At 27.5% G+C, this 13,175-nt stretch overlaps 1 protein-coding gene across 1 annotated transcript in view; it reads left to right on the plus strand.

Moving 5' to 3' along the window:
* LOC107439183 (integrin alpha-9) overlaps positions 1 to 9,017 on the plus strand; it is a 92,511-nt gene extending 83,494 nt beyond the window's left edge. Inside the window, exons 25-27 of the mRNA XM_016051687.3 lie at positions 2,272 to 2,364; positions 4,946 to 5,068; positions 7,209 to 9,017. Of these exons, the coding sequence (XP_015907173.1) occupies positions 2,272 to 2,364; positions 4,946 to 5,068; positions 7,209 to 7,316 (324 nt within the window). The 3' untranslated portion in view covers positions 7,317 to 9,017. The remainder of the gene's footprint in view (positions 1 to 2,271; positions 2,365 to 4,945; positions 5,069 to 7,208) is intronic.
* Positions 9,018 to 13,175: the final 4,158 nt, after the last annotated feature.

Raw genomic sequence — 13,175 nt, forward strand, 5'->3', positions numbered from 1 at the left:
AAATTAATTAATTTAAATATTAAGTATAATTTATAGGATATATACTTTCTTTATAATGCCATTACATATTTCTATTAATATAAAAAGTTTCAGAGCTTTTTATTCATTTTATTTTTTTGGGATTTTATGAACTGAAAAATGACAGTTTTTGTGAGAATGACCCATATATAGAAAATACACATTTTATTTTTGTATCACAAATTATAATGTATGTTAAATGTATGTATTATGCATGTTAAAATTCATTTAAAAATTACATATTTAGAAAAGGATGATGTTTATGCTACAATCACATTAATGTTTCATTCCTGTGCACTCATGGACACTTAATTAGTTCATTTTAAAGAGAGTCAAACTTACAGAGAGGAATACTCTGAAAATACTATTGACCATTTAACTGTTTCAATGCTACCGTATTTTCTGGTGAAATCGCTATCAAGTGCCACACATCGATACAAATGAAATTTTTTAAAATAAAGTTATCACAATCGCCGCTCTGGCAGCAAAAGCGAAACACCATGCATATCAGCATCCTAATAGAAGAGACCTTTGAATTACCATTTAGAATATGGGTGTAATAAAAAAAATATTGTACATTTCATAAAGTAAAGTTTTAATTTCTAAATTATAAAAAAAAAAAAAATCTATTAACAGGACCGCTCACTTACGCCATAGACTGACTGTTTAGGCAAGGCTGAACTAGATAATCGTTGATACGGGTTAATTTGAAATAATCGTGGATAATAAATAATCCCTTTAAATGGTCTGAAAATAATGTGAAGTACAACAAAATATTTTTAAATACACCAAATAACGTAATTTCTAAAATATTTGGAGGGGGGAAGAATAGCCTAAAATGTGTTAACAAAGAGTTCACATGAAATGAGTTTTCTTTTTCAGCAAAAAAAAGCAACAAAACGATATAAAATAAAGTTGTTCTTACCAGTTAGCACCGCGCGCCAAAAAGTAAAGCTGTCATGTTTTACTTCAGAAGAGCAAATAATTAACAGCAAAAAATATTTATGTGCTCAGCGGCTCCGATAAAAACCTTGCGTTGGGAGGGTGGGAGTTCAAGAGAAAAAGGTTAGAGAAACTGAAATTTTAGGAAGGTAAATTATTCTTATATTATCGAAAAATAATTCAACCATATTTAGCGGAAGAATTAACGCTGCGACTGATTATATAAATCTGTAAAACAATGTAATAAGAAAAATAAAATGAAAAAATGTTTAGCTAAAAATTTATTTAAAAAAAAAGATTAAAAAATTTATTACAGTTAACAATTTGAGGAAAAACTAATCATAACAAACAACTAATAATAACTAATAATGAAATAACTAATAATAACAAAAATAAGAATTAAATAATAACGAAAAAACTAATAATAACAAAAATAAGAAATAACTAAGCGTGCACCAAGAAAATTCTTAAGAAGAATTAACGAAGCAGAAACGAATTTTACTTTGACAATCTTTGGGGGTGAAATTTTAGTGGGTAGAATGGTCTCTCGTTCAATAGAAGTAACACAATATGACTGAGCTTAGAAAGAGAGGAGAGAGAATGCTAAAAGAAGGATGTACCCCACATCCTCCGCTTTATATCTACTCGAGCTGTTTAGGAGGAATCAATCAGTTATTTTTAAAGGGGTTGGGGAAAAGAAAGGGGATACTTCCTTATCTGTTCGCTCCAATTACAATTGCCAAGGCGCTAAGTGGATTTCTAGATTGCAATCTTTCTTTAAGTTGGGAGTGGATACAAGATGCATACCTTTTAAATTGGTCTCCTTATGCGATGTTTTTTTATTACTTTGTCTTGCCAGTTTGCTAAGAATTGGCGATTTTAGATCGCGATACGGGCAAATATTTCGCTGACTTTTTTTGCTACTAAAAATTATTTGGTCGGAAGCGCCGCATGTAGGAAATTTTTTTCTTCCGATAGCGCCGCTTCGCTTTAGCCAAAAAATACGGTTTTTTCTTTTATATCTCTCTTTGCTAGCATGCAGGCAAGGCATAGAACAAAATTATACATCAAAAGGAAATGGAAGAACTTAACTGAAACATAATATTATAGTAAAAACGATGCTCAAAATACCATATTGCATAAAATTATATAAAAAACAGGCAACAGGTAAAAAGAATGAAATGGAATAACTTAATTTCTGTATCTAATAACTAAAAAATTTTACAATATATATATTTTAGGATTTTCATAATCCGGCCCCTCTCCTCCAAAAAAATATAAAATTTTTCTTTTAATTTTATTCTGTTACAGGATCCTTGGTACAAAATACAATATATTACAAGTGGAGAAGCATCTATCCGAAAAACAGGAAACAATAGTGTCAGCAAACAGCATCGAACTGAAGTAAGGTTGCATCTTGCAGTTATATGAATTTCATTTGAATTGATAATCTAATTTGATAAACAGGACCTAATTTAGAAATCTAGGGGCCTTAGGCACAAAACTGTTGGAGGCCCTGTTGAGCCTCACATTTTTATATTTACAAATTGCTTTTAAATTTTTTATAACAAAAGTAAATTAAAATATATTTGTAAATTTGTGCTGATATTCATTTCAATTTTTGTTTTCTCATAATTCTAATAGACATTATTAAGGAAAAAACACTCATGAAAGATATATTTGTTACATTTAGGGGCCCCTAAACATGTAGAGACTGAAGGCCTGAACCTCTCAGGCCTTATGATAAATCAGGCTCTGCTAATAAAATATTGTCATAATTATTTTTCAATTAGTTTTTGCTATGTCTTAGACACAGAATAAACAAAAATAGGGAATAATTAAATGTTCGAGACTAACTAAACGAACTAAATGATATTTTTCATAGAACTTATGGAACTTTTTAAGCTAATGAAAGAAGAAATAGACAGTGAATTTTTTATAAATTTTCATGAAGGTAGACTACACTTGAAAGCATATATATAAAAATAAATTCAGTTCATCATATTAAAATTCTAATTAGATAATTAAAGAAATATAATTTGTGTAAATATTTATTTAATATTTTATTTAAGGTCGGTAAAAAAGTGTTGTGATTCAGGGAAGAAATCGTGCTAACTTGCAATCTGTCATCAGTACCAAGACCATAGCTAGGATTATTTTTCAGGAGGGAGGGTTCTGATTAAACCTAATTATATTTTTATATATTAATAAACTTAATAATCGCAAAATTAAAACAATATAACTCAATTGAATGTAACTAGTTAATATAATTAGTTATAAGTTTTTGAATTTTCTATTTGAACTTTTTTCCACTCTATTGATAACTTGCTTCTTCATTTGAATCATAAGAGTATTTTTTTTTCAATTTTCTTTTTTCCTTAGTGCATAATCACAAGAAGAAAAAAAATAATGTTGATACATATTCAATATGTTTGTGTATAATATATTTAACATGTCAAATTTGTTTTGTTTTTTTCCTACTCACAAATTTCACTTTTCTTTATATGTTTTATTTTAGTTCTGTTCCTAAATAATCCTGTTCTGTTTCTAAATAATATGAAAAAAATCTGAACATATTTATATCTGAACACAAAAAATCATTTAAGCATTCAAATAATGACCAATACATATGAAAGAATTACTATAACTTAATTGCAAAACCATCTTAACCCTTTGACGGTTAGGAAAGTGAGCAGTTTTCGCTTACTTAATTAGCGCAGTATTACGAGTAAACAGTAGTCAAAAGTGGCAGCTGTTTTCCCCCGCCGTTCTTCCGAAAATTTCACCCTTCTCTGGTGATGCCGTAGATAGCTCGCCTCATGCGTTTTAAAAATTTCTTAAGGTATTTGTAGTACATAAATAACAGTTTTTACGCACTTTAAAATAATTAATAAATGATAATTATTAAATAGTAAATTATAAATGATTATATTCAATTATATAAATAATAATAGTTAATTATAAATGTAAGACAAATATTAAATTGAAGGGACTAAATAAATACAACTAATGTGAAACTTTATGAAGCATTTAAATACAGTAATTACCTAAATACTGTGAACAAATCCTTCATCAGACTCAAAACTTGATAAGCTTTCTGTATCATGATCATTATCATCATAATTATCTAACTTTTGCTTTTGAGCCATTTTACTTTACAAACACCCTAAAAAACATGCCAAAATAAGAATAAAAAGAACAAGGTGAAAAAAAATTTCTCCATTATGAAAGAAATACATGGAACCCGTCTGCAGATGGTAAAACTGACTAAATTTCACTAGTAGGATTCGTTTGTAACATGCAGAATAATAATGGCGAACAAGCTCAGCTCGGCAGCGGGTATTGGTGAAAAATTTCACTGCGCGAGTAGTGCTCATTTCTAACCATTTCGGTCGAAATCTTGCTCCCGAGCGGATCTCGTTTGCGCGCATTATGAAGCACGATTTGATTGCGAGCTGAACCCGTTCATAACCATCAAAGGGTTAATCATAGATAATGTGTTCTTATTCAAAACTGGAGAACTAAACTATTATGAGACCCACGCTATGTTTTTACCCCGACGTCACACGTTCAGTTCAGTACATAATTCAAAGGGTTACAATTCATACAGTTTCATTGCAAAGTGCTGCTATGCTTAAAAAAGTATTATTGCAGTTTTTTAAATTTCCAGGCGTGACAGCTCCTAAAATATCATAGCTACTAATGTCCAACATTTTTGCATAATTTAACATGAGAATTATACTGCTTCCTAAAAATTGGACCTGACTACTAAAAGGACCACAGGGAAGGCTGGTTATCAAACTTTTTTATAGAAATATACTACACTAAAATTAAAAAACTTGCATTTATTTTTGTTACTAAATTTTTTGAATCCAATAATTAGAATTTTTAATAATTCAAAGTAAGCCCAGTTCTGCCATCTTGAATTATCAAGACTCTACTTTCTTGAAATTTTATAATTCAATCTTCTTATAAATTAATATAGGTGCAAACAACTATTGTCAATTCTGGTCCAAGAGCGCATGAAAAAATTGCACAATGGATAATTTTTGTCAGCATTGGAATTGGAATATTATTATTGTTAATCATCCTCATATTGCTTATTAAAGTAAGTATAATAAATGAGTTATGGTATATGTTCTTTCACAAATATGACAGAAATATAATATGACATTCATTGATATGATAGAAAAATCAGGTGAATAACCTTAAAAATTCTGAAAGTGCACTTTTGTTTTCGATTTTTTTCAGCTTATCACAATCTAAAAAGAGCACAAATTTAATGCTATTGTAAGATCTCTCTTTTTTTTACTGAATATAACTGTGTAAATAAATATTCCCAACTGCAAGTTTGTTGACATCCATATGTAATAACTTACTATATAGTTTCTGTTTAGTTAGTTTTTCTGTTTAGTTTATAAGCAACTATTAAACCAATATGTATTTTGAAAGTTATTTCATACTTAAGTCTTTTTCTAAGTTTCCATGTTTAGCTTATGTCACATTGCATCTTAAATTAAAATAAAATGTTTTAGTTTTAATTTTATGTTGATGCATGATAATTGGTATCATGAATGTTTTTAAAATGTTCATTTTCTTGTCAAATATTAAGATTTCTAAAATCATACTTACCAATTAAATACAATTTGGTTCACAGTTGCTTAGACCTTTCAAATTTAGTTTTGCTAAGAAAACAAAAATTGTAGTAATAAGGATAAACAGAATGAATGTCATTACACAAGAGCAAAAATAAATTAAATGTTTAGTAAAATTAGGTACATAGATGCTTACACTGTGTGCTAACTGTTGTCATAAGAAAACATAGACTATTATAATTGAGCATATTATAAGTTGATTTTTTTATTAAAATTGAGCGTTTGAATCTTAATTCCGCAAAGTTTCAACCATAGAAAATAAAAGTGAAATAGTATGGAAATCCAAAATGGAATAACATTACGTATGAGCTAAATAAGAAAATTTGGATTTGTAATAAAATTGGGTAAGCAAATGTTGGACCAGTTAAATTATGTTTCTTAATGTTTTAGATTTAAAAACCTGAATTACAGTAGTTGAATTACACGCTGAAACAATTAAAGATGAGCAAATTCACTTATTTGACTAAATTTGCTTTTTATTTTGATGGCACAGAAAGCCACATGTTTGGTTTATAATTCCTTTTCTTCAGTCAATTGCTTCAGCTTAGGTTCATCTAAAAAGTTACTTTTTTTATTGTCCTATATATCCAGGTTGGTTTTGATCAGTCTCTTTCTCACCAAGGCAATTCTTATAAAATCTGTCATGGTAATCTTATTCTGTGTCCTGTAAAAATAATTGTCCAACTATTAATAGCTAGAGACATCATAGAGTGTGCTGATTGGCTAAATGATTCATTCATTGTGCCATAATAATGAATGCTGGTAGGGGTCTATTTTTCCTTTGGGCTTTTAAAATGGAATATTAGATTACTTCATGCATGCTGCTAGAATGTTTTGTTCTGTGTCACACATGAATTAGCGTCTTGATGTGTCTTGAGCAATAAAATGCCATTGTTTTAGTTTAAAATGCTAATCGAAAAAAAACCTTGATTTTTTTCATGATGTTAAATATTCACTAAAATCAGTTGAGGTGTGAAGAAGCTATCTTGTTTAATACATAGTATGATACAAAATTTTAAGGAAACTCGAAAATTTGCGAAAATTTATTTCATTCACACTTTTCATACAATAAAGCACAGTGTCTTATTTATATGAGATAAATATTCTGAAATATGCATGCTGCAAAAGTATGAAAAAAAAAACGTTTTGCCATTATGTCTCTCTTTTATATATATTTTAGAATTATTGTGAAAAATGAAGTAAAATATGTACTTATATGGGGTAGAAATTCATCTAAAATAAGGGAAAATGTAACTAGGACATTATAATGAAGGAGAGATCAAAACTAGTTGGATTACCAGACAAAATTTGAAAAGAATTGAAAAAGTTAGAAATTCTTACCAATTTCCTTTGACTGTTTTTTGATGCTTTTAATCTTGCTTGCCTTCACAAAGATATAAGCTACATTATGATAGTATGTTTGACCTTTACCTTGTTAAATATTTGATTTTAGTTATTATACTCTGGATGTTAAATAGGGAGCAACCTCATTTTCAATTTCTATATCTTTTAAGTGTAAATACAAAATTTAGTTATAATATGGGAATGATTTTGCTATACTTACAAAACTGATTTTATACATATCTTTTTTAGTTTGGTTTCTTCAAACGAACAAAAAAAGAGGAAATGGAAAAAATGAAAACGAAAGAGGATTTAAAAGATTATGACCATCTCGATGAAGAAAGTGAAGCGTTAAACTAAATAGATGTGATACCTTTACTTACTGATGAAATTTTCCTGAAAAACCAGTTTTTCTTCGTTTCAAATTTCATATAAAATGAGACTGAAATGTATGAAAAACTTAATGTGATATAGGATTTATTAATGTGCACTATAATATCAGTTGAATGATGTTCATGTTTGCATCAACTGGTCAATTTGAAGGAGTATGAATGATAGTTATTCATCAAGATTTTCACTGATCATTTCTCAAATCTGATATTTTACCAAATGAATGCAAATGTTTTTAAGCATTGATAATTTTTTGGCCAAAATATTTTTAACAGGGTTTACATTGTTTGCATAGTGAATTTCATTGTATATGTATTTGGTATTGCACAAATTTATCTTATGTTAATTATATTAGTGTGAGCTGACACTTTAAAACTTAGGTAAAATAGTTAACAACTTATTTTTTAAAATTTTTCTTATAAAAAATAGAAACTCACATTTTGTGTAGCATGTAAAAGAAACAAAGCATTCTGAATATCTTATCTATTCTTTTTCATCTACCAGAGCCTATCTTTATGTTTTAAGAGCTCTAAGATATTTATATTAATTTCCCAAAATAGTTCAAGTTTGCTATCTACAAATAAATTTACTTTTTCCAACAGATTTAAATGCAGCACTATAAAAATATAAGTGAACTGTGGGATAGTTTTGTGATTTTCTTTGCGCGTACGACACATGTGAGCTATTTTTACTTAAAAAATTGTTCCAGATGTTTGAGTTTATATAAATACTTCACTGAAGTGTTTTCAGAATGGGGTTTAAAACTCAAGGTTATAGAGGTGAGCCCACTTTATAAAAGCGGTACACCCACTTCATAAATTGGCATCAACGATAAAAAATATGTTTGTGAAAATAAAAACTGTAATGAATGAAAATTACATCATCAACATGAAAACGAATCAAAGTGCTTCCTGTTTTTTTTTTTAACAAACTGTTGCCAAAGGTTAAAAAAGCCATTTTTATTGCATAATAAACTTAGTATCTCATTCATCATTAACATTTTATTCACTCATGTAACTAGTCAAAATGATTCTTTTTCCTTTGAAAGGAAAGTTTTTAATTTTAGAAAAGTTTATCTTTTTGTGCAAATTTGTTGTACTAGTGTGTGTACTAGAATGTGAAAAATCATAAATAGTGCTATGTTCAACAATGAATGCTCGATTAAATATCCTGTAAATAGCATGTAAGAAAACTTCCACTTGTATTTAGTTCTAGTAAATTTACATGATTTGAAATTAGTTTGATATTGTTGATTACATAAAAACAATGCAATTGCTGACATTATTTATTTATAATGTTTAATACATTATTTATAATGAAAACTACGCATACTCTAACTATTCATTAACAGTGATTATCTGTGATAAACAGCATTGTGAGTTACAACAGTTAACATGTAATTTTATATTACAATTTGTTTGTTTTACATGAAATCTAAGTAATGAAGCACTGTTTATAAAATAACCTTATAAACAAAGTTTTAAATATTTAATCGAGCTGTATTTATGGCATCATAAATCATCAGGAATATCTGTTTTGTGATTTTGTTTAAAAATATATTTTTAACATTAAGTTTCTTTTGTTTGATAGATTGTTTCAGTGATTGTTATAATTGCTAAATTTTTTAAAGTTAAATTTAGAAATATTCTGAAGAACAAAATAAAAATAAAATTGAAAAATGCTGATCATTCGCACAACGTAATAATATGTCATAATTTTCCAACATTGCAAAAAAAAGTAAATTTTCTACATGTTTAAATCAAACTTAATTGTTAGCTTTTCTATGACATAAGAGTTCGTCATAGGTTAATATTGTAACTTAATTTACTTTGTTTATAATTTGCATTGAACTGTGTAAGATGTGACTTTATTATTTAATTGTGAAAAAAGTATCTTCACTTAAAAAATTGTGATTAAAACAATATCAACCAAATATTTCACAAAGCAAACAATTAATATGGGATTTTAACAAAATTGTTTTGTAAGCATGTTAAATTTATGCAGACAAATTAACAAAATATTCAATTCATAGGATTGGGTAAAAATAAATAGATTCGCCTTCGAGCATCATGACTCTGGGTAAAATTGTGCAAAATTTTCTCTGACACCAATACTTTCCTATTGAATAAAATGGAAAGAAATTTATTTTTGTTGCAGCAAAGCAACAAGCTCAGAAAAAGCTTAAACAATCAGAGGGTTAGATGCAATAAATTAATCTAGACATTGTTTTAAATAGAAAATAAAAGTTTATAATATGGAATATAAAATTTTATAACATGTTTCAAATATCTTATTTCCCTTTATATTTGTCATGCTGGATGTGACAGTAATAATTAACTTTAAAAGAAACACAGGGATCTTGTATATCACTGAAAATAAATTTAACACGAAGAGTTAACATTTAAGTAATGTAATAAGAGTTGTTCTTATGGAAATGCCCTAAAACTGCTTTATTAATTTTTATACTAGAGTTCTAGTTTGCCTATGATGAATTATATGTAGAATTGTTTGCTATCTTTAAACTTTTACATAAGTTGACTTTGCTATACATCAGACATGAACATCTTATTAGTTTATTGAATATACAATGCAATTTTTTTTCTTCTATCTATTTTGAAAAATACAAGTATTTTTAAAATTATGTCAAACAGGTTTTCAGTAAGACTTTTTTACGGTGTTCTCAATTGTACTTAAGACAGCACAGCAAAAAAATTATTGACAAGGTCAATACTACTATAATTACAACAACAAAAGGAAATTCAATTGAAAGTATCCCTAACCAGGGTTCAGCCTAGAAAAACTAAGCGTGGTATTCCGAATCTCTATACAAAGTGGTTTTTTTTTCATATTTTATCATAATTATCATGCCAAATTGTTCTGTGAAATATAAATTTTTTATTTTATAAATTTAACTTGGTAACTTTTTGTACAAAATTATATGAAGTGAAACATATTTTAGTAATCTGATTTTTTAAACAAAATTTAATATAAATGAATTAAATACATAAGAGAAATACATTACTTATCTTGGAAACTTAATTATGCACAAGATCAACATAAATATCCAATATTTTAAAATGAATATACCGTCATTTGTGACTACTTTGTGCAGGATTTTGCAGTTTTTGAACTTTGACATGTAAAAAAACTATGTTAATTCAAACTTTAGCAAAATTTATCGAAATTATATTTATAACTGGACGCAGACGAGTGAATTTGATAAATATTGGCATTATTTGTATGTAATATTTACGAATAATAAGTCACACTAAGTAGCCCCCAAATGGGGCTACTTTGTGCAGCGATAGGAATTCAGTTTAATAATCATGTTTTTAGTAAAATATTGATATGAAATTGTTAAAGAAGTTAATTGTTGACATTTTTAAAGACAAAAACATCAAGATATGTAAAGATATTAGTTTGAAAATAATTTTCAGCGTTAAAAAAACCATTTTTTTTGAAGAATTTTTTCTTAAGAAGAATGTTTATTTCAAAACATTTGAGTTTAAACAAAAGGAAACCATATACTTTTTTTAACATTGAAATGGATATTTCAAAAATAATAATTATTACATATTCATCAACATTTATAATATTGATAAATTTGAACATAACATGCTTGAATGAACATGACAGAACTTGCTCTTCAGTTTCTGTCAAAATCACCTGATGTCCTATAAAATATATTTTTATGTGTTAAATCGTTTGATTAATTCATTAGAAAAATCTTTGTAGAAGAAAAATAATAGTTTACCAGCACGTTTCACGTGTTTCTTGTGAATTTTATTAGAGATAGTATTTCTGTGGATTTTGTACTTCCGAGAAGCTTCTGCAATCGACATACCACCAGCAACTGCTTGCAAACATTGTTGCAGCTTTTCTAAAGTGTAATCACGGTAGTTTCTCGTTCCAGGTATTTTTTTATAACGTCTGACCATTTTTCTGTCGAAAAAAAAAACGAATGAAACTTTGCACAAAGTAGCCCCAAAGTGCATTTTTTTTTCATTTTCCGTTTGTTTGTTATTAATTTTAAAAAAATTTTTAGCGCTAACATGATATAATTGTTTATTAATATATAAATAAAAAATTTTGCACTTACGACAATTGTTTTATCAACGTCTTTGCATTTCACAGCTAAAGTTTCCGCGCACACTTTTCGACATCCGAGGTCCTCGGAAAGTTGTTGACATTGGATGAACCAAACACACTCTGAGATTGTCTTAAAATTCGAAAAAATGTTTGTAGTAATAGAAGAGACTTCTATCTTCAGATTCCACAGATTTTTAATGTGAAATAAACATAATACTGAATAGCAGCACTTGAAAAATGCCAAATTCGAATTTGCACAAAGTAGCCCCGAATGACAGTATATAATATTTTTAGACAAAAGAAAGTAAAATAAATTTTTCAGTATGAAAAAAACTATTTTTTAAGACTTATGTTATAGACTGTATCTGTTTCCATCTATTGTACCTTTGGCAAAAAGAACAGATCAAATTTAGTGACAATAACTTTATTGGTCATATAGTCTTCATAGGGATACTTTCCAAATTGAATGCATTAATTTGAAATATTCTAATGGATACTAGAGGCATTTTATATTCTATTTTGATTAACAAAATAGAAAAGATGTCACATTTTAAAAATAAATTTAATAGTATGTATTTTTATAATTTATGAACATTGTTTCTGAAATGTAATATAAATTATCAAATATTTTAGTGCTGAATAATCCACCTTATATGTTGACTGTATATATCAATTTTGTGATAATGTATTGCTTGGATAATATATATTTCTTAGGTTGTATTGTATATCTTATGAGAAACTTCATTGTTAATTTGAAGTTAAGTTGATTTGAAGCCTGTATCCTTTGTTTATTTTAAGTTAACTCAGAATATTTTGTGATAATACACTTATTAATGCTAACATAACATACCGTTATAAGTAGAGTCTTGCTTATCCGAACCCCAAAAAGTCGGTTAGATTTATTAAAATTTTAATAGAGTTCTCAATATAGTTTAAGCATTTCTTAACATGAATACACTAAAAGCAGCTATGCAAGCTCATAGTTATTCAAATGGGCATGATTTTCCATTGTTTCATTTTCTTATCACAAGGAAAATAAAATTTAACAATAAAAAAACTTAGTTTGATTTATCAAAGTGAGGAAAGTATAACATTCTCTCAATTATTAGACTGTTATGTGTAAAAATTTAGATTAAAATGTTTTCATAGTTAAATACTTTTTTGTTCTGGAGATTCTTGCATCAACATTTCAATAGAGTTTACCTCATCCCTGGACTAATTAATATCCCAAAAAGTGAATGGATGTGTTGAACTTTCATTAACTTTTGGGATTACATATGGGTTAATTTTACTCAAAAAGTCTTCTTTTAGGCAAATTAGTTCCATTGCTGAATTGACTGAAGAGTTTAGTTTATTGCATTCAAGTTGAAAATTAAAAAACTATGCATATCAGTTCTATAATCCTGTTATTCAATGCAATTATTTCAATAATGCCCCTTCTTTTTTTTTCTTTACAAATTTGAGCTCCCTATACACAAAGCTTGAAGTACTATTGTTTAAAACACTTTATCTATTAAGTTGTTATTTGTTTAAGTTCTATCTGATATGGATTTTAAAATGCACTATATATTAAAAATTATTTTTCCTTATTTCAGGCAAAAATGAAAATTAATTTAACCATAAGTGTTTAGAATGTAACATTTTTAATTTTGAGTTTTTATAAAATGGCCTTTACATCAAATTTCATTGTTCTTTATTTAATTTCAGATATGGCATAATTTGCTTTCAAAGTACAACAAT

Source organism: Parasteatoda tepidariorum, chromosome X1, assembly GCF_043381705.1.
Source record: "Parasteatoda tepidariorum isolate YZ-2023 chromosome X1, CAS_Ptep_4.0, whole genome shotgun sequence".
In the NCBI taxonomy this organism is placed as follows: domain Eukaryota; kingdom Metazoa; phylum Arthropoda; class Arachnida; order Araneae; family Theridiidae; genus Parasteatoda; species Parasteatoda tepidariorum.